This window comes from Vicugna pacos, chromosome 4 (assembly GCF_048564905.1).
Source record: "Vicugna pacos chromosome 4, VicPac4, whole genome shotgun sequence".
Taxonomy (NCBI): domain Eukaryota; kingdom Metazoa; phylum Chordata; class Mammalia; order Artiodactyla; family Camelidae; genus Vicugna; species Vicugna pacos.
This window is the reverse complement of record NC_132990.1, coordinates 73,294,256-73,319,807: the sequence shown is the minus strand read 5'-3', so window position 1 is coordinate 73,319,807 and position 25,552 is coordinate 73,294,256. Positions and strand designations below refer to the sequence as shown.

General features: G+C 49.9%; 2 protein-coding genes, 1 long non-coding RNA gene and 1 other non-coding gene across 5 annotated transcripts; 3 read left to right on the top strand and 1 right to left on the bottom strand.

Moving 5' to 3' along the window:
• Window positions 1-198: 198 nt before the first annotated feature.
• Window positions 199-8,323, top strand: LOC140696173 (uncharacterized). Its single transcript, XR_012072286.1, has 3 exons — window positions 199-382; window positions 7,894-7,975; window positions 8,199-8,323. It is a non-coding gene; the product is annotated as an uncharacterized lncRNA (long non-coding RNA).
• Window positions 413-503, top strand: TRNAR-UCU (transfer RNA arginine (anticodon UCU)). Its single transcript is given in 2 exon segments — window positions 413-449; window positions 468-503. It is a non-coding gene; the product is annotated as a tRNA-Arg (tRNA).
• COQ4 (coenzyme Q4) lies at window positions 4,622-13,359 on the bottom strand. 2 transcript variants are annotated; one of them, XM_006205464.4, is made up of 7 exons: window positions 13,227-13,359; window positions 13,021-13,152; window positions 11,819-11,915; window positions 11,195-11,297; window positions 6,451-6,580; window positions 5,760-5,853; window positions 4,622-5,241 (listed from the first exon to the last, which is right to left on the bottom strand). In XM_006205464.4, exons 1-7 carry the CDS (start codon window positions 13,306-13,308, stop codon window positions 5,070-5,072), a joined length of 810 nt encoding a protein of 269 aa, XP_006205526.2. In that variant the 5' UTR covers window positions 13,309-13,359; the 3' UTR covers window positions 4,622-5,069. The 2 variants fall into 2 exon arrangements, with proteins under 2 accessions (XP_006205526.2, XP_015095783.1); XM_015240297.3 differs by lacking the exons at window positions 4,622-5,241; window positions 5,760-5,853; window positions 6,451-6,580 and adding an exon at window positions 8,727-8,990.
• Window positions 13,328-23,984, top strand: TRUB2 (TruB pseudouridine synthase family member 2). Its single transcript, XM_072960208.1, has 9 exons — window positions 13,328-13,413; window positions 13,614-13,872; window positions 14,235-14,366; window positions 15,821-15,895; window positions 17,041-17,102; window positions 18,365-18,446; window positions 20,136-20,208; window positions 20,722-20,858; window positions 21,636-23,984. Exons 2-9 carry the CDS (start codon window positions 13,764-13,766, stop codon window positions 21,959-21,961), a joined length of 996 nt encoding a protein of 331 aa, XP_072816309.1. The 5' UTR covers window positions 13,328-13,413; window positions 13,614-13,763; the 3' UTR covers window positions 21,962-23,984.
• The last annotated feature ends 1,568 nt before the right edge of the window (window positions 23,985-25,552 follow it).

The window sequence follows — 25,552 nt, the reverse complement described above, 5'->3', positions numbered from 1 at the left end:
GGCAACGCCGCCTACCGCGCCTTCCCCACGGCGAGCTAGCCGCAGAGCCGGCGGCGCAGCGCAGCCTCTGCGTTCCCGACGCCGCCAGACCCAGCCCGCCCAGCGCGCGCGACGGCCTCGGGCAGTGCCCTGCGCGGCACGCTGGGAACTGTAGTCCGCGCCGCGCAACCCCGCCCGGCCGCGGAGACCCCCGCGGCCGGAAGGAGACAGGCGGGCTCTGCTGGGACCCCGACCCCCAATCCCTGGAAGACCAAACATCGGGTAGAGCACCTCCACCGCACCGTTGGTGGAGGATCCTGAGTCTGCCTCCAGACCAGAGCAGAGTTCAGCAAAGGCCCAACGTCACACCTAGAAGAGCGCTAAAGGGCGATTTCACGCAGAGGTGAGCCGAGGGGCGGGGTTTTAAGTGACCGGCTCTGTGGCGCAATGGATAGCGCATTGGACTTCTAGCCAATCCGGGTGTGGTTATTCAAAGGTTGTGGGTTCGAGTCCCACCAGAGTCGAGTTTTGACAGGCTCTCTTTAACTTCCATTCGGATATTTTACAGATTCCATTGAGATAAGGTTCAAAAGACCCCCAACTCCTGCAGACCTGAGGCCAGCCTCTGTTACATAATAAACTTGGCGTCGTAGGAATCCTTTCACATCCGTGGTATCTTGAAAGCAACTTGACACACCTGGTTGTTCAAAGGGCATGGATCTGGAGTCTGTGCAAATCTTTGGCCTCTGATCGTTCTGGACTCTGCAGCAAATCAGTTAACCTCTAAGACTGTGACCATATTTGTCATGCCATAGGCCAGCTTCCCAGTCCTTCCTCTAGGCTTCTGAAAACTTGGTTCCTTGATAATCAAACATGTTGGGCATCCACAGTTGCCACTTTTCCTTAAATAGATCCCTTAATCCCTTAGTCCAATAGAAGTCCTTAAAAGTGGGGAGGGGCAGTTTTCAGGGTCTATTTATAGGAATTAAAAATGAAATAGTTTTGCCTGATAAGTATTTGGACCTATTTCTTCCAGAGTACAGGTGCATCCTTATAGGGAACCTAGGTAAAGTAAAGCACCACCTCCCTCATGGGTAGTACATTCAGGAGGCAGTGTGATGCAGGGATTGTGGACATGGGTACTGGCATCCAACAGACCAGGGTCAACTTCTCAGTTGAAAGTTCTAGTCTCCATTTAAAATGAGGACATACTAATGGTGTTTACCCCACTGGGTTGGTATGCAGTCATATTTATTATTGTAGCTCACAGGCTCACTGACCACAAAGTACATACAAAATCTAGACAGGAAGATAATCTCTGATTGTATCCACAGGGCTTAGCACATAACAGAGGCTCGATAAATGTTTGTTGAATGAATGACGGGGAGAGTGAATTGGAGGCTCTCACTTTATCCACACCAGGGTCCAGAGGTATAAGCACGATCATTTCCACTTCGACTGCTGAGGTCACATGCAAAGTGGGCACATGAGAATTTGGAGGAAGGCAGTGGTGACCAGCCCCGTTGCTCCCAGGCCACATTGGTGAAGCCAACGCAGTACCCCCAACATACACTGGGCCAGGCCTTAAGGGGAGATGCAAGAGGGACAGAGAGGGGACAAGACAGTCAGCCTTCAAGTTGCTCACGGTCTAGCTGGACACACAGAGAAGGTGAGTGGAGATTAGGTCACTAGAATAAGTTGTCTCTCACCAAGTGCTCATCACCTGGAGCATATGGAACTTCTGTCAACACCCAGGACGCATTGTTGTCTTCTTTGCTTGCCAGGCTGGGTTGCACTCCCAGCCTCAGCTGTGAGTCATTGGGTAAGTCACCACTCCTCCTGGAACCTCAGTGTCCTTGTTAGAATGGAAATAGTCATCATGGTCTCTGCCTCTGTCTCATACCTCAGGCTGAGTGTGGATTCAGTGACATGATGCACATCAAGCTCTTGGCACAGGGCTGGCACGTGGAATGCCCTCAGCTGCTGTAACTGCTCAACCCCAAGAGGGTGGGGATACAGCTGTCTTGGTCACTGCGGAACTCCAGCATTCGGCAAATACTTAGACAATCTTGATGAAATAATTGATGACTAGTGGGCTTGTACACCAGGATACACAGGTGGGCAGTGGGAAAAGTGATTGGAAGAGCCTTTGTGTGCTAGGCTGAGGAGTTTATGCTGAGGGCAGTGAAGAACCACGGAGGGTTCTTAAGAAGGGCGAGCTGGGTGCTGTCTTTTGTGGGACAGGCTGAACTGAGGCTAACTTCCACTGATGCAACTCCCAACTGCCCTGCATTAGGAAACATCAGCGCTTAAATCTCCAGACTTACCAGACTAACACTTGAACTCACTTGAAGGAATTCAACCTCCCCAGGGGCATGAAGTGATCTGGCCCTGGCACAGAGTAGATGCTTACCCCATAGATACTCAGTTGCCTTTGGCATTTGGACCTCTAAGCTGTATAAATCCTTCCACTCTGGGTGTATGCAAAATAAATACCTCTGGCTAGATTGTGTACATGGTGACTTCAGAGACCTCAAAGGGCCTTCCATTTCCTAAGTGCTTATTACATACGAAAGCACTACATGTACACAGTGCCCCTACTGTGAGATAGATACATACTCTCCCATTTACAGATGAGAAAACAGAGACTCAAAGCGGTGCTGTGACTACTGCAAGGGTGCAGGGCTGGTCAGTGGTAGGGCCAGGTCTGTCTGCCTTCAGAGCCTGTACCCCAAACACTGCTCTAGAGTCAGCTACATAAGACTGTTATCAGGCAGAGGGGAAGGGAGCTTCCCCTGGGCTACTGGGAGGGGACTCAAGGCCTATGTATCCCCAGCCAAGCTCCACCATATCCCAACTGTGTGACCCTAGGACAACCCCCCAAACCTGAAACGCAGTCTTTACTGCAAGTGAGGTTATTGTGGGGACCGAATGAGATCTTGCAGGTGGGGCACTAGGGGCTTGGCACCCATCCCTTCAGCCACCAAGCAGCAAGCTCTTACTGTGTGTCAGGCACTGTTCCCAGCAGTGAAGGCAAAGAATAAAGTCCCTGCCTTCCTGGAGCACATGGAACTCATAAACTAACCGATAAGAGAATTTCTGGCTGGTAAGCACTATAAAGACAATAAGGTGATGAGATGGAGTGAGGGTGAGGGGTCTGCTTCAGACAGGATGGTCGGGGAAGGCTTCTCCGAGGTGGCATTTGAACACAGGTGTGAATGACAAGGAGCTCACCACGTAAGGACAAGATGTTGTTCCCAAAGGTAGGAAGAACACCAACATGATTTATTCAGATGAAGAATGGAAGTTTCTAGGCAAAAGTTGGCAGGACTCACGGGCTGTGGTAAGAACTCATTAAGTGGCAGCTATTGCCATTCTAACGGGAGAACCCATCTTGAGCTGATGACAAAAATGCTACCCTGTGATCTAGAGACCAGGCTCCATCCCCAGCTAATCCTGATGTCCAGGGCCCATCTCTCAAGTGCTATAAAAGCCCAGGGTCATCTGGGCACCGAGTGGCCTGAGCTGGTGAGGGCACCAGCTGGACAGAGACCATCTGAGGGTCTGTCCTTCCCCTCAACATTGGCACTGCTGACTTTTACTGACCTCAAGTTAGAGGTGGCTGGGACCTTGGGAAGCCGTGGAAATAGCTGGCAGGTCTGGAAAGGTGGTCTCTAGGGCAAAGTATGGGGAGCTCACCCCAGTCCCCTCCTCTTTCTGCAGAAACTCCCAAGAGCTCAGGATGAGGCTTCCCTCTTGAAAAGGCCATGGTTCCAGTGTAGGCCTCCAGCCTCCCACATCCTCCCTCTGCCACTGGGAGCCCTGGACTGGGACACGGTGGGCACGAGGAAGGCTGAGGCACCAGTGTGGCAGTGCTACGGGTCTTCAGACAACCCGATTCCAGCCCTAGTTCCGCTCCTACTGCCCCAGTAAAATACAAGTAATAGTATCACCTCCCTCTGTGTTGTTGGAGGTATCAGCATGACAATGCATCTCAGCTGCTAAGGCACACAGTACAGCTATAAACGGTAGCCCTTAATATCCACAGGGAAGCAGGCACAGGAGCACCAACCAGGCCTTGTGCCCTGTGTTCTATTACTCCAGACAATTCTTTGCCTATCTCTTGGCCTTAGTTGCTGTACCCACACAATGAGGATCTGGCCTCCAAAACCTCTAAAGGCTCTGACATCTTGGGAGAGTTTCTGGCTTTAAATCCCAAGACAGGGCCGCATACTCTTCCAACAGTGCTTTGCACTTTGCCATCCCCACTCCTTGGCTCTGACTCTAGGAAAACGCCTGCTGCCATTCCAATGAGCCTGCAGCCTCACAGCTGCCTCCTCCACCTGCAAACATTTCTCTGGGCATCACCTAACAAAATCCCCACCATAACCCTAGGAGTTGGGAGCTGTTTTTTCTCCTTTTACTGATGATGAAACAGTTCAGAGAGTAGAAGGGACTTGCCTGCAAGTTCCTCTGTTAGAAAATGGTGGAGTTGGGAATTTGAATCCCAATCTGCCTAATTTCAGGGGAGATGGGACAAGCAGCGGAAGTTCAGGCTGGAGGGAATGTCGGCCCTCAGGGCTCAGAGGCCCTAGGCTGCCAGAGTCCTGGGCAGCACCAGGCAAAAGCAGGAGAAGCAGACTCTAGACCTGATGGGAGCCTTTATTCAGAATGCGGAGACTCACCTCCCCCTCTGCCTCCCTCTTCTCAGGCCTTTGACCTGGGTATAGCCTGCCCTCCTACCAGAGAGCCTGGCACCCAGAAAACCCTGGCTGGCAGGGAGGGGTTGGGAACAGGGGTTGTGGACCTGACCTATCCCAGCACAAGCCTAAACAATGATTCCTGCTCACAGGTTATTCTCTTTGGCTCTCGGCTCCCCTAGGAGCTCCAAGGTACTGCCTGCTCCCTCCCAGGTTGGCCCTCACAGCTGCTCAGCAGTGGTTATGATAAATTGTGACTCATAATGTCCAAGGGTCAGTGTGCAAAGAAAAGGAACAAAATTAATGTCAAAGGAGTGCTCTGTCCCCAGGGGAAGCAGGGGTCGGGGGTTGGGAGCCAGGCCAGGCCCTCCTGGCTCAGCAGCTCAGGGCCTAGGCCAGGCCTTCGATGCGCCTGGGGGGCTCTGTGATGCCCAGCTCCTCCCGCAGAGCCCTCAGGGGCTGCTCCCAGCGCCGCTCGTAGTACAGGTTGAGGACACACGGGGCCCTGCGTCCATTCTGAACTGCCCAAGGGATCAGCTCCGAGACCAGCACTTGCAGGCTCCTGTGGGGCAGCAGAAGAACAAGACAGAATGTCTTAAGTGCTGGCCAAGACATGTGCTCAGCAGTGGATATGCATTTTCTCAGTTAAACTTCACACAGACCCAAGAAGGAGGCAGTTTTTATCCCCACTTTTCGGATAAGGAAACAACAGCTCAGTGAGGTAAAACCCTGTCCAAAGCCAAACATGCCAAAGCCCAGATTTAAATTGAGGGCTACTAGCTCCAGAAACTAATGCCAGATGGCATCCCCCTGACCCCTCCAGTCCCGACTCCACTGTTTTGACCTGAGATTGAGGCCTGGCCCAAGAGATCCTAGAGTCCTATGAAACGTCCAGGCTTCATTTGTCGTCTGTCCCGGAGCCCCTGCGCCAGGCCAGTTTCACCTCTCTGCCCCATTCTTCCCACCCTGGCTTCCTGGAGAACCACTGCGGCTGCTCAGAAAGGCAGCAGGCTTTTCCTATTTCCTGGAGCCCTGACCCCTCTGAGCTCTCCCCTGACCCCTCACCACTTGAGAACTTACTGGGCACTGAGTTGGATGGGTCCAAAGAGTGCACTCAGGATACACATGGGCAGGCCGGTCTGGACAGCCTCAAACCACTTCACCACGATCTCCCCTGGCAGGCAGGGTGGGGAATGGGTGGGAGGTGAGCAGAGGCCAGGTAGAGAGGCCAGTGATGCTCAGGGAGGGCACAAGGAGATGTCTGCTCCCCTCTGATCTCTGCCAGAGTTTTTAGCAAGTGCCTGGTCCTGGCCTGTGATGGGCCCTGGGGCACTTGGCTTGGGGTTGGGGAGAGGGTCCAAGAAAATAGCAGAAGGAAATAGGGCTGGAAAGGAAGCTTGGGGTCAGAATGCAGAGGACTCCAAAAGCCAGGCTGAGGAGTCCAGGGCTTAGGGAATTGCTGAGGGTTTCAGAGTGCAGGGAGCTAACAACCAGAGTGTGGCAGGGAGCCCTGGTGTTTGGATGCTGCTACATCAGTGAAGGAGCCATAAGAAGCAGTGGGAATGGAAGATAGGGGATACATCGCACAGACGTACCAAGATGTTTGAGTAAAGCAAAAAATGAGGCACTAAGCCAGCTAACTGGGAGGTGGCTGAGACAGGAGCGCCTTGCCCTGGCCCTGCAGACAGACCCTGGGACAGACTGGCAGAAGCACCCCGCCCCACCCATGCCCCACTCCGATGCACCCAGCAGCTGGCTGGCTGGCACTTACCCAGGATGTTAGTGGGCATCCCCAGCAGGGTGTGGACCATGTCGTGCACCTCCCGGTACCTCTGGATCACGTACGCCAGCTCCTCATCGTCCACGAATCGGGTGGGCGCTCGGGTGTCTGGGGAGACCCTCTAACAACCAGGAACCTCACCTAAATCCCTTCCCAATGTTTCCCAGGGTCCAATTTGCCAGCCTCTCCTTGACTCTCAATCCCACCCACCAAACCCATACCTCACCAAAAGCCCCCGGGGACTTTGTTTCCCTGCTGACACAGGAGTCCTCAGGCAGGGACTATGGTGGGATCGGCACCCCCTTGGCCTACCCCAGCTCACACATAACACACACACCCTGTTGGAATCTATGGCAAAGAAATCCCTGGGGGCAGGGGGAAGCCCCTGCAGGGAGAGGGAAGCAGAAGTTGTTGTTTAATGGGTATAGTTTTAGTTTTACAGGATGGGAAAGCTCTGGAAATTGGTTTCACAATAATATGACTAAATTAAACACTACTGAAAAGTCCATTTAGAAATGGTTATGATAGTAAATCTTATGTTATTTTTTAAAATCACAATTAGAAACAAAATGGGAAAAAAAAAAAGAAGCAACCAAGACCCCTAATGCTTTAGATGAGCTTAGCCCAGCCTAGAGTACTCTTTCCTGCCACCCTCATCTTCCCCTTGACAATTCCTGTCCTTTACAACCTGGCTTAAGAGTCCCCTCTGTGGGAAGGCTGTGTCTGAGCTTCAGGCAGATCAGGTCCACGTTATGGTCTCTTGTAGCATCCTGTATCTTTTTGTGGCTTTTAACACAATTGTATTATGATGTTTAGTGCATGTGATTGGTTTTTTCCCTAATTTTAAAAATTTAATTAAAAGAATTTTTTTTTATTTTGGTTTTTAGTTTGTGCATGTGATTGTTAATGTCTCTTCTAGACCTGCACTGTCCAGTATAGCAGCCCATCACATTATGGCCCCTGAGCCTTGAAATGTGACAAGTCCCAACCGAGATGGGCTGTACATGTAAAATACACCTTGGATTTCAAAGACTTGGTATGAAGAGAATAATGTGAAATCTCAATAATTTAAAAATACTGACTTCATGTTGAACTATTTTAGTATATTGGGTTAAACAAAATGTTATTAAAATGAATTCCGGGGGAGGGGGTATAGCTCAAGTGGTAGAGCACATGCTTAGCATGCAGGAGGCCCTGTGTTCGATCCCCAGTACTTCCACTGAAAAGCTAAATAAATAAAACTAATTACCTCCCTGCTGCAAAAAAACCAAAAAGTAAAAATGAATTCCACCTGTTTCTTTTTGCTTTTATTAAAGTAGCTAGCAGCAGATTTTAAACTACGTATACAGCTTGCATGCTATGTCTATGATCAGTGTTGCAGCAGCCAGTCAGCAGCACAGGACTGTTGACAGGCTGGCTCTGTTTTGCTCACAGCTGTATCTCCAGGCTCTGGATGAATAAACATCTCTTAAATGCACGAGCAAAAGGCAAGCCACAGGCACTTTTCTGATCCCAGGTAAGGATGCAACTGTCCTCCTTTTACCCACCCAGCGCCTCTCTGAACCCTCAGCAGCACCCATGCAGAGTGGGAGGAGCCTGGCCTTCCTATTCCCAAAGCATAGCCTCAGCCTATCCAGAGGCCAAGGGGTTTGACGCCTCTATTGCTTGGGACTGCTGGCTCAGTGCCATGGTCTGTGTTTGTGACCTCATTGGGTTCCTGGTCCTGATTTCTTCTACAGGGTTCTACCTGCTGCGTGAAGCTGATGGTGGTAACAGTGATGGCCGACATCTATTGAGCACCTACTGTGTGCCAACACTGTATGAAGTCCTTTACACATATTATCATACAGTATTGTAGAGACCATCTGGGGGTAGATACTGTTATAAGCCTCAGATATAGATAAGAAAAATAAGGCTCAGAGAGATAATCTGCTCAAGATCACACAGCTAATCAAGTGGCTGAGTCAGGATTTGAAACAAAGCCTGCTGGATTCCAAAGCCTTAACATCCATTATTAATCAGCCATATAAGTGCCTTGGAAGATAAACATTAGGTTTCCTTACCTCAGATAAGGAGTCTGAGGCTCAGAGGTCAAATGATTTGCCCAGGGCTTTAAAGCTGGGAAGAGAGGCAGAATTGTAACTCAGGCTACTCTTAACCCCAGAGCCCATGCTTATAATCTTGATGCCACAAGGATGACTATAGCCCCTACCCATGTCAGCCTCAGGGAGTATGACCTCACCATGAACTTTGCTCTAAACCTCTGCTAGGACAAAGGTATTCCTTTACATTTCATGGGCTGCTGGTTTCTGTGCTCCAGAAGTGTCACAATCTGTAGGGCTGTTGCCACAACTAGGGCTGTGATTGGGCAAGGTGCCCAGGGAGGTCTTGGGGGTCCCATCCCCTCCACAGCAGCAGGACAAAAGGCTCTGGGGGACTTCAGAAGACGACTGTCTGTTCTTGGGTGGTACTTGGAGCAGGTCATCCTGGTGGGTTTCCCACTGATGAAATAACTTGCATCTTGGTGAAATCTGAGGGAGATGGTATAAAATGGGGTGGGGGCGAGTGTCAGGAGAGTATGGGGAGCAGATTGTTTTCTCAGGGACAATAATCGCCTATAGCAGGGGTTCTCAATTGTCTACCAGGGAACATGTGCAACATCTGGAAACATTTATAGTGGTTACAGCTGGGTGGGGTGTGTATTATTGGCATCTAGTGTGTAGAGGCCAGGGATGCTCTAAATATTCTGCAGTGCACAGGGCAGCTCCTACAAGGAACTATCCAGTCCAAAAAGTCAACAGTGCCAAGGTTGAGAAACCTAGTTCTAGAACAATCTTTGCTCACTCCTTCACCTCCAGCCTGGCTGGCTCCTGCAGCTAGAATGGAGAGCCACTTAACAGAGGTGCTTTGATGGGATATGTATGTGTTGGGGGCCAGGATGGGTAGGGTCAGGGAAGGTGCCCTGCTGTGTCCTAACGTCCTTTTATAAATCAGATGATGTAACTATCCTGCTCGAAAACTTTCCTATCGCTTCTATTACAAAATATAGACTCTTTCTTTAAGTAGATAGGGTAGGGGGTCCCTGGAGAAAGAAAACCAGGCATGGCTTTCTTGACATAAGAGAAGCCATTTTGGCCTAAGCCATTTTGTGATCTAAGCCTGGCCACAATGTTGGCCCTTGAACAGGTCTCAGTAATTAAGGATCTTAAAGGAAAAGGAATTCAGGGACAGAGGAAAAGCGTCAAGAAAGAAGAGTTCAGTGATAAAACACAGCCCCAGTTCCTCCTAAAAGGGTATACAGAACAATCTGATACATTATCTTTAAGTCGTTCTACAGGAACTAAGTCCCCCACCCAGGTCAAGAATGGTAACTACCTAAGAAATGATAATGCTGACCTTGTGACTTCAGTCAGCTGTAGCTTGGACTCTTAGGTCAACCTTTGCCCTAATTCTATGTTGAATTCTCCTCTGCTCAAGCCCCTTCATGAATATGCATATACTTTTAGCTTAAAACTTCCCTAATTTTGTGGTTTGGGGAGGCACTGCTTTAGAAAAGATCTCCAGTGTTCTCCTTACTTGCTGCTATCTTCCTCCTCCCAATCTTTGGCTTGGTTGTGTCTTTTAGCTCGACCTCCTCCAAGAGGTGAATCTCGTTTTTGGGTAACACTTCCCATGGCAGGCAGGGCCTGGCTGGGCTAGGCTGACCTCCCAGCCCACTGGATGCCTCCTCACAACTGAATTCTCTATGGCCACATTCGTCAGTTTTCCTTTTCTTAAACACAAAGAGTCAGTTCCTCTACTGGGAATGCTCCCCCCATCTCTATTCAGGGCTGGCTCCTCCTCATCTTCCAAATCTCCTCCGCAGGGCCTCCCATGACCACCCCATTAGAAGTGGCTTCCTGGACCACCCACCCACCCCACCCCAGTCCTCTGTCACACTGACTGCTGTCCTCACGGCACCATCTCCTACAACAGAAGCTCCACAAGGGCACGCTCTTTGCTGGTTTAATTCGTTGTATCCCAGTTGCTGGGGACAGTGTCTCATGTTCTAAGTATGAAAATTTTTTGTGACTTTTTTTTTCTTTTACTGCTCCCTTTTGTTAAGACATAATACTAGCTCCATGAAGGCAGGACCTTGTCTGTCTAGTTCACCATTATATCCCTAGCACTTGGAATAATGGATGGCACATGGCCAATTCTGAACAAATGAGTGAGGCCCTCAGTAGCTGGGACTTCGTCCCTCAGCCACTGTCCTTCCTGCCTAGGGTTGGAGAGTGCCAAACTTGTCTAGAAAATGCTGTTTCTAGAACCAGGATACACAATACAGCAGTTAAGAATGTGACCTGAATTTGAATACTGCCTCCATTATTACTGGCTTGTAAAATCAGCAAATTGCTTAACTGTTCTGAGCCTCAGTTTCCTCATTTATTAAAAGGGGATAATAATACAACATATTTGACCAGGTTGTTGGGACAATTTGGTGAAATCATGTATGAGCCTGGTATCTGGCATGCAGTAAGAGGTTAATAAATGCTGGCCAGTTTTATTGCCTGGAGCAATGTTCCTGGCCTATTTGCCTGTCCCACAGAAAAACGACAAAGCCTTGGTACAAGAGACTGCAAGGCACTCTTGCCCATGGTGGCAGCTCAGGCTCTTCCTTCCTCGAGACAGTACTCCTGTATCATTCCTCTGCCCTTCCTGATGACTGCCAAGTGCACAGAAGCTGGAAACTCACATTCACATCCAGGAAACGGAGATACTCGCGGCCAAAGGAGTCCTCAGGCAGACTCCGGAGCTTGCCCAGGTCGAGGGTGGCCAGTGAGATGCGGGGACGCTCCCTGAGAGGCAGAAAGCAGGACTCAAGAGTTGGGAAGGCACCAGCAAAGGCAGGTGAAAGGTCCAGCTAGAACAAGGGCATGACAGATGAAGGGGCAGAGAGCAGCAATGGGGCCACAAGTCATAATGGAGCACCTCCTACTGGCCAGGCTGGTGGCAGGGACTACCACAAACTAAGGCGATGATTCCTGCTTGCAGGGGCACAATCTAGGTAGGCAGGCCTCAGATGTGATCAGGGTGTTCACAAAGACATTGCAGGCTTGGGGGTTACAGGTAGCATGTGTTATGGGACCTTAGAGAAGGCAGAGTCTTGTTGCTGGAACTGGGCTTAGGTCACCATACCACACTACCCAGGGGTCATCAGTGTCCACATGAATGGCGCCCATGGTGTTGGGCGGTGCCCAGCCTGTGCAACCATCCATAGGGTATCAAGAGGAGCTCCCTAGAGGAACACAGTGTGACTCCAGTGAGATCAGAATCCTAGGAGAACGCCCCCAACCCCCCGGGCAGAGCTGGGACCTACTGCAGGATTTGGGCACCCTCTGGATCCCTCCTCATCTGGTCCCTGAGGACCTTCAGGGTACGGTATCCTGTGGTCTCCCCTAGAACTGCAACCATGTCTGAAAGGAAAGAAATGGGGACAAATGGAGAATATGATCTTAGGTAAGTTACCTGATGTAGTCTGAGCCTTAATTTCCTATATGATAAAAACAGAATATCTAATTCTTAGTTATGAAGATTCAAGTTAAACAGTGAATCACCTGGCATAGAGTAAAAGCTTGATATACCTATAGTTATTAACATTATTAATCTAATGGGGTGAGGTGGCTCTGGTTAGCACAGTACTCTAAAGAGTCTATAAATCACTTTAACATCCATTATCACGACAGAATATTGCATCTCCATGGATAGGTGTAGGCTTTGGCATCAAAGAGTGCTGGATTTGAGCCCAGGCACAGTCACTATGTAGGTGACCTTGTGCAAACTGCTTCACATTTCCAACTCTCAGTGTCCTAATTTGTGAAGTGCAGATAACGCCTTTCTTATAAGGTTAACGTGAAAAATCAAGATCATGCATATAAAACACTTAGCACAGTGAGCAACCAAAACAAGGACTCAGTGATCAGTTAGCATTATCGTTTTTACTAGTAGGGGTAATAGTACTTTCCATACTTAAGAATCCTAGAGGAGATGAGAAAAGCATTGTAGGATCCTAGAATGTTCTATTTAAACACTCAGCATTTATCGAGCATTATGTGCCATGCAATATCTAAAACATTACCACTACAGTAGAACAGGGCAGTCATGGCCCCTGACCTCATGAAGTTTAGTTTCAAACCGGATGTTATAATCTGATGGGTGCTCATAAGTCATCTATTTAGTCCAGAGATTCTCAGTGTGATTGGATGACAGGCTCTACCGGGAAGCAGTTTAAAAAGGCAGCTCAGATTCCCCGCCCCTTCCTCCCCCCTCCCCCCGCTCCCCATTCCCGACAGATTAGAATTGAGTAAGTTTAGGGTGGGACCCAGGTGTCTTCATTTTTACGAATGTTGCGAGTCATTATAAGGTGCAGCCAGGTTTGGGTACCCTGGACTAGTCTAGCCTCCAGTTACCCATAAGAAACGGAGGCTTTGGCAGTGGCCGGGACCTCCTCGGGCTTCCAAAGCAAGAGCACGCCCCCACCTCTAGCTGCCCTAAGGGAGCGCCGGGCGCGAGCGGCCTTACCGTGGCGATACGGGTCGTATAGCGCCATTCCCGCAGAGCCAGCGGCAAGCAGGGCCTTCTGCAGCAGGGAGGTGGGGATGTGTTCGGGGTACAGCAGGCCGGTGTCATGGCTCGTGGCTCGGAGGGGCACATCTGCGGGGCAAGAAAAGACTGCGGTCAAAGGAGCAGACGGGCCCCCAGCACTCCTTCCCGTTTCAGCCACTTGCCTGCAGCGGGCCGGGGGTGGCCTCTGAACGCGCGGAGTGGGCGCAGGGACCGGCGAAGCAGCGTCGCCATGGCAGCGGACATTGTCGGACGTCCGCGGGAGGATGGGCATGGCGAGGTCCACAAGCTAAACTTCTCCGGAGACGGCGCGCCGGAGAAGTCAAAAAGACTCGATCTCTACTGCAACGAGTAGGGCTTTTTGGGGGGTAAAGGAGTGGCACGGACAGGAAAGGTCCCTATCACTAAGTGTTAGGAAACCCAGGTGACCTTTCTGCCACCTACTTCCACGGATATAAACTCTCCCCATTTCACCTTACCCCAAAATCTGTCTCCAAGTAAGCCCCGCTAGCTTTGAGGCTCAGCGCCGGACCCTACTTCCTTCTCCGCAGTACGTTTTCCCCGAGCACCATACGAAGCGAACCTCTTCCGGCTGCGAAACATGGCGGTGCCCATTGGAAGGACCACGTTTGGGGGCGGGACCATATAGCACTTCCGTCTGGTTTCCTCTTTTTTGCCAGCCGGGGCGGCGGGTTTCAGGCATGGCGTCTGCCGGCCTGGCTCGGCTGCACGGGCTCTTCGCTGTCTACAAGCCCCCGGGGCTAAAATGGAAGCATCTGCGGGATACAGTGGAGCTGCAGCTTTTGAAAGGTAAGTGCCTTGAGCCAGACTCACAATCCCGCTCCCGTTTTCCTAGAAGTCCCTTGTCCGCTTCTGATCCTTGCTGCAAAATCAAGTCATGTGACCTAGTCGTCTGTTCTCCACACTGTGTTGTTACTCCTTGCTTTCACCTGTGTTCAGATGGTGTACACAAACTCAGTGTTGTCTGTTGTCTTAAATAGTTAATAAGTAGTAGAATCAGGATTTGAACCCGTCTGTTTCTTAACGACTGTTGTTCTCTGCACCGTGGGCTTTCATCTGTCTTCTACATGTCCATACTTCCCTGCACCCCCAACCCCCAACCAGGTGTTCAGACAAAATTGACAAGATGTCCTTTACTTGTGTGTGCTCAGGTCTCAATGCTGGGAAGCCTCCTGCCCCTGAACAGCATGTTCGCTTCCTGCCGGGTCCCATGGAAGGCAGCGAAAAGAAGGAGCTGACCCTCACAGTCACCAGCGTGCCCACCCTCGTCGACCACCCGCTGGGTAAAGCACATTCATGAAGGGGCTTGGATGTCACATCCCAGGAAGCCAGTGCTCAGACTACTGTCCCAAAACCAATGTAGGGCCGCAGTGGGAATAAAATATTTGACCAGATATTGGCAAATTTTTCTGGAAAGGGCCAGATAGTGTTTTAGCTTTGCGGGCTCACTTCTGCCATTGTAGTGCAGAAGCAGCTGTCGACAGTATGTAAAGCAATGAGCCTGGCTGTGTTACTTGTAGATACTGACAGGTGAAGTTTATAGAATTTCATGTCTTAGAATATTATCCTCTTGAGTTTTATGAACCATTGATTTTTTTACGTTGAAAAATGTAAAAACCATTTTAACTTGTGGGCCATAAAAAAAAAAAAAAAGAAAAACAGACTTGAGGATTTGACCTGTGAGCTGTAGTTTGCTGACCCCTTTATTATTCTGGGACTCCAGGTGGGAATTGAGACCCTCAGGAAGATGTCCTAAGGAGGGAGTTTTTGGGCTCCTGCGAAAGAGTGACTTACTAGTTAACAGCTCTGCCCAGAGTAGAACTAGTTCTGATAATGAGCCTCCTGTCACTAGATGTGATTAAGACATGTGTTGGGGAGGCTGTAGGAGGGCTAAGGAGCTTGACCAGGACCCTCTAAAACCCCTTGGACAGACATATTCAGTGACTCTACAGTATAACATCAGTGACAAGTATGCTGTGTTGAAGACCTACTCTATACTAGATACTGTGTTTAGCTTTTCTCAGGTACCACCCCACTGAGTCCTAGTCCCATTTCACAAATGAGGAAACTGAGGCTCAGGGTTGACGTCTTAAGTAATGTAGCCTGGGTTCAGTAGACTCTTAATCACCTGTGCCCTTCCCTGACATTCTTTTTGATCTTCAGAAATGTGAAAGCTTCTAGCTCATTCCTGCATTTATTCTTTTTTAAAAAAAAACTTTATTGATGTATAATTGATATACAAAAGTTATATACATACTTAATGTATATTAATTTGATGGGTCATTCCTTTTTTTCAATAGTTATTTCCTGAGCAGTCAGTGAGTTCTGGGCTCTGGGGGCAGAACTGTGAACACACAGACCCAGGTCCTGCCTTAAGGAGCTCTCAGCCTCCATTTTCTTCCTGGGATAGTGGCCAAGACTCTCCTTCCGTAGGAGCTGGATAGGGAACCCCACAGTCTTGATTCTAGCATTATGTTCAGTCCACTTGAAAGCTCTCACTGTGGGGAATGGTGAAAGGCAGAGTAACAGGCCTCTTGGGTTGCCCTTTCTCTGGGCCCAGAAAACTGGAGAAATGATTTGGGGCCCCAGATTCCATGGTGGGGAAGCCTGAAATTCCAGCCTGATCCTGGTTTGGGTTCCACGAGGCTACATTCTACCAGTGAGGTCATCACACAGCCCAAAGCCTTCCTGGAGGCTAGATTTATTGAGGAAAAGGATCTTGTTTATTTCTTTCCAGTATGTGGACCGGTATTCACCAGCCTGAAGATTGGAGTGGGACACCGACTGGATGCCCAGGCATCTGGGGTGCTTGGTAGGTGGTGTGGTGAGCCAAGGGTGCTGTGATAGAGGCTTGGAGGATGATTGGGGAACCACCAGGAGCCCAGCCCACTTCTAACCTGACAGGATTTCCCACTACTGCCTTCCTCCCGATTCCTGTCAAGTCTGATCCTCTGGGGAAATGACTGGTGGAAAGGGGGAGGTCATAAACACCCACCTTATCAAGTGATTCCTGCATGTGACATGTACGAAACCCTTTGTACTTTGTATTCACTGTAACAACCTTATTTGGTAGATACTGTATGATTTTATGAAGAAAGTAAGACTCTAGGAGCATAGGTAATTCATCCTTGGTAACGTGGCTAGTGAATGTCCGTGGTTCAGAGAGGGAAAACAGTCACCACTGTCTGTAGGATAGCCAAGCACGTGACTCTGGCCCTCACTGGCCAGGGTCTGGATGTCACTGGAGCTAGACACACAAAGCCCGAGTCATGAGCCATCTGTGTCCCCAGGGTCAGGCGGTGGCCACTTCCTCCACGCACAGTAGTCACAGCAACGTGTCTTGCTTCCTGGGACACAGGCAGGCAGACATGATCTCATACGCCTCTCCGTTCTTCCTCTCCAGGAGTGAATGAAGGGTCATTCTTTCCTTCAGCCAGAGGGGGAAACAGACCCAGGGGAAGGCAAGGAGTAGCCACAATGCCCCTGTTTATTGGGCCCTTCCTTTGTTCTGACTGCTTTTTGTGCATGGCCTCAACTACCACAACACCCACAGGGATCAAACAGTATTTTTATCCCCATTTCACTGATGGGGAGCCTGAGACCCAAGGAGGTTAAAGGACAGGTGTAGAGCCATCTCAGATTTGAGTGTAGATCTGTGTGGCTGGGCCAGTGGTCTCACTTTTGAGAGCATCAGGACCCTTGGGGAGCTTACTGAGGATCCTAGGCCCCCTCCCCAACACGAGTCAGAGTCAGTACATGTGAGTGGGACCCGGAAATCTGTATTTTCATATATACACAGGAGTTCACTTGCTCCCTATAGAAGAAACTCTCCTTGCCCCCTTGACGACTTCCACAGCATAGGAAGTGGGAGTTTTCTGTTGGAGGGTGTGGGAGTTGGAGGTGCCAGGGGAACAGGAAGAGGGAGCCAGGTGTGAGATCAGGCTGTGTGCCTTTCAGTGCTTGGCGTGGGACATGGACGCAAGCTCCTCACCGACATGTACAGCGCTCATCTCACCAAGGTATGGGGCTGTGGGTGGCCTGCTCATCCCTTGGCCCTTTCCCTGGGATCACTGGTAGGATTCTGAAGCTGAGAGGATTCCACAGGGAATACCCAGGCCATCAGCTAGCATTTATTATGGTTGTGTGCTCGGGGAGACTAGCAGTAACATCATAATGCCTGCCGGCTGCTCTATACTGAGTACTGTCTATGGACTCCCTTGCAGGTGCCTTACAGCATCCCGGTAAAGTGGGATCTGTTGTTAACCCATTTTACAGACGAGAGAACGAGGTGCTTGCCTAGGGCCTTTAAGAGGCAGAGCTGGAATTTGAAGCTGGATCCACCTTACACCAGATCCTTGTCATGACACCACTCCGTTCTCTCCCCAAGACTGAGAAGTGGACATCACTGTCTAGGTGTCAGGGAGCTCGCATCCATGCCGGGGCTGTGGAGTCTGGCATCACGAGTGTGTGCAGAGATGCCATGTTAGAAGGCTCGTATTTTTAATAGAGAAGAGTACAAATTCTGGAGCTGGATCTTTGATTCAAGACCCAGCTTGTACCACTCCACCAACTATGTGTCACAGGGTGGGTCACTTAACATCTGTGTGCCTCCATTTCCTCATCTTTGAAATGGGAATGATCAGGGGGAGGGTATAGCTCAGTGGTTAGAGTACATGCTTAGCATGCAGGAGGTCCTGGGTTCAATCCCTAGTACCTCCATTAAAAATAATGAATTAAATAAATAAACCTAATTACCTCCCCCAAAAAAAATTTTTAAAAGAGAAATGGGAATGATCATTGTATCTCCTCTGTGGGGTTACTTTGAAGATTAAGTTATTGGCTACATGAAACGTGCTTAGCACGGCCACTGGCACTGGTAGATGCTCAGTTGATGTTACATTTTTGTCCCCTCTGTCATCGATGTTATTGCTTTTCTTTGTGGCGGAGGCAGGTGGCTACACAGAGCATATTCGGAGGGGTGAGAAGCGATAGCACATCCTGGGAGGGGCCGGCAGAGAAGTTGTCATGTTGGGCGGCAGTGGAGAGACAGAGGCCTGGGGTGGTTGCAGGGGAGCCGTCAGTGCCCTTTGCAGGCTGCCAGTGCTTCCCATCATAGGAGAGTCCAGTGCCCTTCCCCACGGGGCAGCCGGGCAGAGGCTAGCGCCTGAGCTCCCTGAGGGAGACCTGAGGGCCCCCCAGCCTCAGTTGAGCATCCAGGGGTGTGAGCACTGAGGCGCAAAGCCGAGAGGCTGACCATACCGTCCACTTCCTGTCCTCACAGGAGTACACAGTGCGTGGCCTCCTGGGCAAAGCCACAGATGACTTCTGTGAGGATGGGCGGCTGGTGGAGAAGACAACGTACGGTGAGATTGCGCAGGAGCCCAGCATGGGCGGGAGGGGCTGTTGTGGCCGCCTCTTCATTTGCTTCCTGTGATTCCTCACCCCGACATAGGCCATGAGGACTTCCTCTCAGTTACTCTCAGACACACCAAGCTTGGGCTGGCTCTTGGTGGGGCTTAGACTTGTCATTTTGTCTTCCGGGAATGCCCTGTGCTCCTCTGTGCCTCACTTAGATGTCACCTCCCCCGGGGAAGCTCCTCTAGCCCCCAGGTTTGGACTGGATATACTGTCAGAAAAGTAATCAAGTAGTGATTAGTGATTATTTAATACCTGTCTCCCTACCAGAATGTCACCCATGAGAGCAGAGACTGGGTAGTTCTACTCCTGTGGTCACACACAGCACAGGGGCTGGGACATGGTGGGTGCTGGAATGATGGATGGATGGGTGGGTGGATGATGGATGGATGGGCAGATGGGTGGGTAGCTGGATGGGTGAGTGGGTAGATAGATGGCTCATTCTTCATTTCTCACTCTCCCCATGTTCTAAGACTTCCTATAGGATCTGTTGCATTTGCTGATTTGACAGATGTTTTTTTGAGCACCAGCCATGTGCCAGACACTAGGGGGGGCATGTGATGGATCAGATGGGATCCCCAATCTCAGTGACTTCACAGTCTTATCAAGGAGAGCAGACATACACTTCTACATCTTCTGGAACGTACGGCAAAGCAGCGCTGTCTGTTTGTACTTGTAGGTGTGTGTCAACATCCAAAAAATGTCTAAAGACAACTACCAAGTTGACATTTCTGGGAGGGGGGAAGCCAGAATTTGGAGGAGAGGAGATGTTTGTTGGTGTTGATCTAAATTGCTTACAGAAAATGTATATATCAATTATATAATTGAAAAATAATGTAAACACTAAAGAAAATTAAATACTGGGAAAGTGACCAGGTACAGAGTGACAGGAGCCAGGAAGAAGAGGTGTGCTCCAAGAGAGGCTTCCTGGAGGAGGCAGCACTTGAGCTTTAAATAAGTGGGGAGGAGGCAGCAGCTGGTGCATTCCAGGTAAGACAACAGAATAATGAGCCAGACAGAAAGGATCAGAGGCCCAGGCCCTTCTGAGCTGGCCAGACTTTAGTCCCCACACCTGCTCCCAGGACTCTGGCCTGTGGAGTCAGCAGTTGGCACCTGCCCTATCTGAGCTGTAGGATTGGCCTCCCCGCAGAGTCTGTGAGCAACCCCAGGTTTTGCTGCTGCCTGCCCCGCAGTCACTTACTGGGACCAGCAGACAGAGCCACTCCCACTTGCCACCTGTTTCTGCATTTGACCAGGTGGCATCCTCCCTCCCAGGGTCCCCAGCATGAAAAACCCTGGACTGGGGCTCAGGGGACCTGGTTTAGAGTATCAGGCAAGTCACATTACATCTTTGAGCCTCATTTCTAGTAGAACGTGTTCTTAACCTGGAGTGTGTGAGCCCCTTGAAATTGTCCTCAAAATGTTGAGTTCATGAGTATCTTTCTGAGAAGGTCCAGAGCGTTTAAGATTCTCAAAGCACTCTCAACCCCCTAAATGGGAACCCTGGGACCAGAGGATGCTCTGGGACCCCCTCTAGTTCCAAGGACAGGGCTGCTTTGAGGGGAGGGAGCTTGCCGGTTTGTTGACTCCCCTCCTCAGTGGGCACCTGTGTGCTGACCAGCCCATGGCTTTTGCAGACCACGTGACAAGGGAGAAGCTGGACCGAATCCTGGCCCTGATCCAAGGTTCCCATCAGAAGGCCCTGGTGATGTAAGTGAGACCTGATCCACACCTCCCTGAAAGGGGGCCCTCAAGGAAGTGCTGGAAGGACAAATGCCCAGAGGGCTCCCTGTCAGCTCCGCCCGCCCTGGGACAGATTTCACACATCCACCTTTCAGAGCCTGACATGAAGCACCCATTTCCTTCACCGCACGCAGAAGTGTTTCTTTGTGCCACGACCAAGGGGAACAGGCCTCCTAGGGAGTATATGATCTAATGGAGAAGAAAGCCAGAGGTCCACACCATCACAGCACAGAGCCAGGGCGCACATGGTTGACAGTTAAAGTCAGAGAGAGTGTGCAGAGGTGGGCAGACCCTGCAGTTAGAGATTGGAGGGGACAGAAAAAGGCTGCTGCAGAGGTGGCTGGAGGAGCAGGGATAAGATGGAAAGAGAAAGATGAGCTTCAGGAGAGGCATGAGTAGGGCAGGGCCAGGTGTCGGCAGTCAGCCCGGCTCCCCCACCGCCCATACCGGCTGCCCACTCGGGCCCCTTCTGATCCCCAGGTACTCCAACCTCGACCTGCAGACTCAGGAGGCCTATGAGATGGCCGTGAGCGGCTTGATCCGGCCCATGAACAAGTCCCCGATGCTGATAACCGGCATCCGATGCCTCCAGTTTGCACCCCCGGAATTCCTCTTAGGTAAGAGGCACTAAGAAGTTGGAGCAGTGCCAAAGGGCCCCTGGGCTTGGGGAGTCACTGTGGAATGCCTTTGCAGAGGCCAGCACCCGTGAGCCCTGATCTCTGTGCCCGAGGCACCAGGGGCCGACTTCCTTCCTGGCCTTGGGCGGGACTTGGCCGATCACACAGAGCACAGAACAAATGCCCCGTCCTGTCTCCTGCCGAGTCCCGCTTTGAAGCCAGACCTTAACAAGGAAAGTTTATATTTAGTGGCTCATTTCCAGAGCCACCCAGTGTTTCAAGTCGTTGTGGGTCATCAGATAACCACTCTCCCCTGCCTGATCCCACCCAGCTCAGCACCCCTATCCTCCCACGCCACTTCTTTCTTCTCTCTTGATCATATTAACAAGGGCTCCTTTTCTGCAGTACTAACCAAGAGTGTGTACCGTAAGCTAAGGACCTTGTAGAAATTATCTCTTGGATTCCTCACAACCCCTCATTTTACCGATGAGCAAACCAAGTCTTAGAGCAGCACTTCTGGAACTTTAATCTCCCTGCAAATCACCTGGGGGTTTTTTTAAAAGGCAAATTCTGACTCATCAGGTCAGGTGGGTCCTGAGATTCTACATGTCTAACAAAGTCAGGGTCGGCCCTGAGCTACACCAGTAAAGCCCTAGAGAACTAAGGTGTCTTGCTAAGGCTGTTACACAGCCAGGTCTCAAGGGGTGTGGCTCTAGATCAGCGGACACCAGAGGCCGTGCTCCTGACCATGCACTTGTCACTGTGTGTCCCTGGCAGAGGTGCAGTGCATGCATGAGACGCAGAAGCAGCTGCGAAGGCTGGTGCATGAAATCGGCCTAGAACTGAAGAGCACTGCTGTCTGTTCCCAAGTGCGGCGCACGCGCGATGGCTTCTTCACCCTGGACGATGCCCTCCTGAGGACCCAGTGGAACCTACCCAGCATCCAGGGTGCCATCCAGGCCGCAGCTCCCCGGGTGGCAGCAGAGCTGGAGAAGAGCTTGAGGCCAGGGCCGGGCACCCAGCTGCTCCCCGGTCCAGGCCGGCCCTGGGACTCTGAGGGGCCAAACTCTGCCTTGGAGCAGGAGGGCCAGGTGAGGCACTGAAAAGCTGGGCAGCTGGTGGGGCAGTGGGTGTATAAAGAGAATTGTTCGTGAGCCGGAACTGATGACTAGGGCAGAACGTGAGACTAGGGGGAGCTTTTTCACATGTGACAGAAAACTCGGAAGCTGTAAGAGAAAAAAGGTCAACAGACGTGGCTCAATTCAAAAAGAAAAACTTCTCTATGGAGGAAAAGACGCTAAACAAATGACAAACTGATAAAAATATTTGTAATATGTTTACAAACTAATATCTGTAATATAGAAAGTTTTTAAAACAGTAAGAGAAAGATGACAAAATTAGGCTAAAATGATGTGAATTGTGTGTTTAGATAGAAAAATCCAAATGGTCAGTAAACCTGAAATGATGCTCAGCCTCTCTAATCATGAAAGACACACAGATGAGAATGAAATGACTTACCTTGCCTTTTAAAAAACTTAAGAAAAAGACAGCACCAGCGTTAGGGAGGCTGTGAGACGATGGATGGGCAGCCTACACTTGGTGGGAATAGACAGCTGTGTAACCTTTTAGGAGTAATTTGGAAGTCGTATCAACATTACTCCTGTCCTGTGACTCGGCAGGTTCAGTTTCAGGATCTGTCTTCCAGCGAAGTCGAAGTTGCAGAAAGTTCTAGGTACCTAGATGTTCACAGCTGCATCATAATAGGAACAAACAGGAACTGTGATTACCCTCCATCGACAAGGGCCTGGTTAAGTAAATACACCATGCGCAGGGTCAGAAGGCTCTATTCTAACACCCTCGAGGAAATTACTGCCCCCCCATTTTTTTCTGCCATTGTTATTTCTTTTGACTTTGAACACCTTGGTCTCATATGTACTTTTTTCCTGTTTTTGTTTTGTTTTGGCATGGTTGTCTTTTTTTTTTTTAATTTTTGCCTTACAGTTTTATTGAGATATATACAATGGACATACAGCACTGTATACTTTTTTATGGGGGGGCAGTATTTAGATTGTATTTATTTATTTTAATGGAGGTACTGGGGATTAGAACTCAGGACCTTGTGCTTGCTAGGCATGCACTCTACCCCTGAGCTATACCCTCCCCCCAGCTTGGTTGTCTTAACCTCTCTCCATGTGGGTATCTCCCACTCAGAACACTTGGGCTAGGAGCAGCAAGTTGGCCTCTGGCCAGGGCTCAAATGTGGGCCGAGTGGAGGCACTACGTGTTTCTTGTCCCTGCTGCCACCCTGGGAAAGGGGGCCACAGCCTCCATGGCTCCCCTACCTTCATTCTGGAACACCCAGCGTCTGGGAGCAGTGCTGAGCGAGCGTGGCCTGTGGGTTCCTGGCCGTGAGGCCTGGAGAGCTCAGCTCCCTCATCCAGAACAGAAGAATAATTTCGCCCACCTCTTGGGGACAGATGAAGTTGTGGACAGTCAGGTGCTGGCATGGTGCCTGGCACGTAAGAACTGCTCTCTGTGTGGGGGCTGTCCGCTTGCTGTGGCTACTTTCTCCTGAACAGTGACCCAAAAGGGTGGTCACCTGTAGGGTCGAAGGTCTTCTCTCCATCCCCTCTTGTTTCTCTGGCATCAAAATCAGTTGGGAGCTGGATCAACACTACCTTAGCCAGGTGACTAAGGTCAACATCAACAGTCATGTCATGTTGCAAGTATGTACTCTTGATATTGTGTGATAAAAATGGCTCTTCACCTCTATGCTCTTCCTCCCAATACCCCATATCTCCCGGTCTCTAATCATGAGGAGAACATCAGGCAAATTCCAGTAATAGGGGTGTGGGCTTCTACAAAACACCTGACCAGTTCCTTGTCAAGGTCATCAGAAACAGTGAAGTCTGAGAACCTGACATAGCCAAGAGGAACCTAAGGAGACATGACAACTAAATGTAATATGGGGTCCTGGAACAGAAACAAAGGACTGTAAGTGAAAACAGGAAATTTAAACAATCTGTGGATAAAAGTTAATAATACTGTGTCAGTACTGGTTCATTAATGGTAACAAATGTATATCATACTAATCTAAGATGTTAATACACAAATATGGGAAACTTGGTACTGAGTATATGGGAATTCTCTGTAGTATTGTCTCAATTTTTCTGCAAACTATTCTAAAAAGACAGTCTATTGGGGAAAAAAAGGGATCACCTGGCGAGATCTTTGAGAATCCAGGTTATAGCCCCAGCCCTCAGATTCTGACTCAGTAGGTTTGGGGCCCAAAGTCTGCATTTTAGCAAGTTCCCAAGGTATCTGAAACCAGGGCTTTAAAAAACTGGGCCCTCCGAGGGGCAGGGAGGGTATAGCTCAGTGGTAGAGTGCATACCTGTGTTCAATCCCTAGTACCTCCGTTAAAAATAAGTAAATAAACCTAATTACCCCCCCCAAAAAAAAAACAAAGCAAAAATTTAAAAAGACCACAGGGCCCTTCGGAGGCCAGTTATGTGTTGTCTTTCCCTTCTGGTCTTCAGGACAGCACTGATGGCTATTTGAGAGACCATTTAAGAAGAGTAGCCAACAGCCATGGGTGGTAGGGCATGCCCTAACAAAGTGCCTCAAACTGAGTGACTTAAACAATGGAAATTTACTGACTGACAGTTCTGGAGGCTGGAAGTCTGAGCAGTGTTGATTCCTTCTGAGAGCTGCAGGGAAAACCGTCCCATGCCTCTCCTAGCTTCTCTGGTGGTTTGCCAGCAGTCTCTGGCGTTCTTGGCTCGTAGAAGCATCACCGCAGCCTCTGCCTTCATGTTCACATGGCGTTCTCCCTGAGTGCATGCCTGTGTATGTGTCCAAATTTTCCCTTTATAAAGACAGGAGTCACATTAGGGACCCACCCTACTCAGTGTTAATTAGTATTAACTGATTACATCTGCAGTGACTCTAAATCCATCCAAATGAAGTCACATCATTCTGTGGTACTTTGCATTAGGACTTCACCATGAAGATTTTGCAGGGACACGATTCAACCCATAACAGATGGTTAGACAGTCACCTGGACTGGTCTAGTGCTCCAAAGTGCACTACTGACCTGTGCCCAAAAAACTCCCCCCGAGGTCAGGGCAGGCCCCTTCCTCCTGCCACTGGAGCCGCAGCCCCTTCACACCTGCTACAAGTTGACTAGGGCACCTGTGATGCTGTGGTTAATAAACGCTCCCCTAGGAACTCTTTGATGGGAGGGCTGGGGGAAGGGAGAGGGCGCAGGGCCACAGTGGGTCTAGAGGGTGGCAACCCAGGGTCAAACTGTGAAGCTGTCCCCTCAGGGGCTTCTCCAAGCAGCTCCTCTTTCATTATCCAAATAAGAATTCAAACTTTTTATTTGACTACACTGTATGTAAGAGGTATATCTGGATCATAGTCTAGAATTTACAAAGTGTGGGTAGTTGGTCTTAGATTCTAAAGCTAAAAGTTTCTCTCAGGAGTCTGTTGAGAGAGAGGCTTCGTCTACTTCACTCACCTGAGCCCTGCCATGGGTTTCTAGGGCGGATGTGTATCAGTCAGAGTTCTTCAGAGAAACAGAAACAATAGGATGTGTATATACAGAGATTTATTTTAAAGAATTGGCTTATGTGATTGTGAAGATTGGCAGGTCCAAAATCTGCAGGGTAGGGCAGCCAACTGAAGACTCA

Excerpts from the sequence above, each read along its gene's own strand:
- COQ4 (XM_006205464.4), bottom strand. The coding sequence starts at position 13,308 with ATGTCCGCTGCCATGGCGACGCTGCTTCGCCGGTCCCTGCGCCCACTC. Across the intron at positions 11,298-11,818 it reads GAGGGTGCCCAAATCCTGCA|GGAGCGTCCCCGCATCTCAC; the intron begins GTAGGTCCCAGC and ends TCTGCCTCTCAG. Across the intron at positions 5,854-6,450 it reads GATGCCCACTAACATCCTGG|GGGAGATCGTGGTGAAGTGG; the intron begins GTAAGTGCCAGC and ends CCTGCCTGCCAG.
- TRUB2 (XM_072960208.1), top strand. The coding sequence starts at position 13,764 with ATGGCGTCTGCCGGCCTGGCTCGGCTGCACGGGCTCTTCGCTGTCTAC. Across the intron at positions 14,367-15,820 it reads CCTCGTCGACCACCCGCTGG|TATGTGGACCGGTATTCACC; the intron begins GTAAAGCACATT and ends ATTTCTTTCCAG. Across the intron at positions 20,859-21,635 it reads ACCCCCGGAATTCCTCTTAG|AGGTGCAGTGCATGCATGAG; the intron begins GTAAGAGGCACT and ends TGTCCCTGGCAG.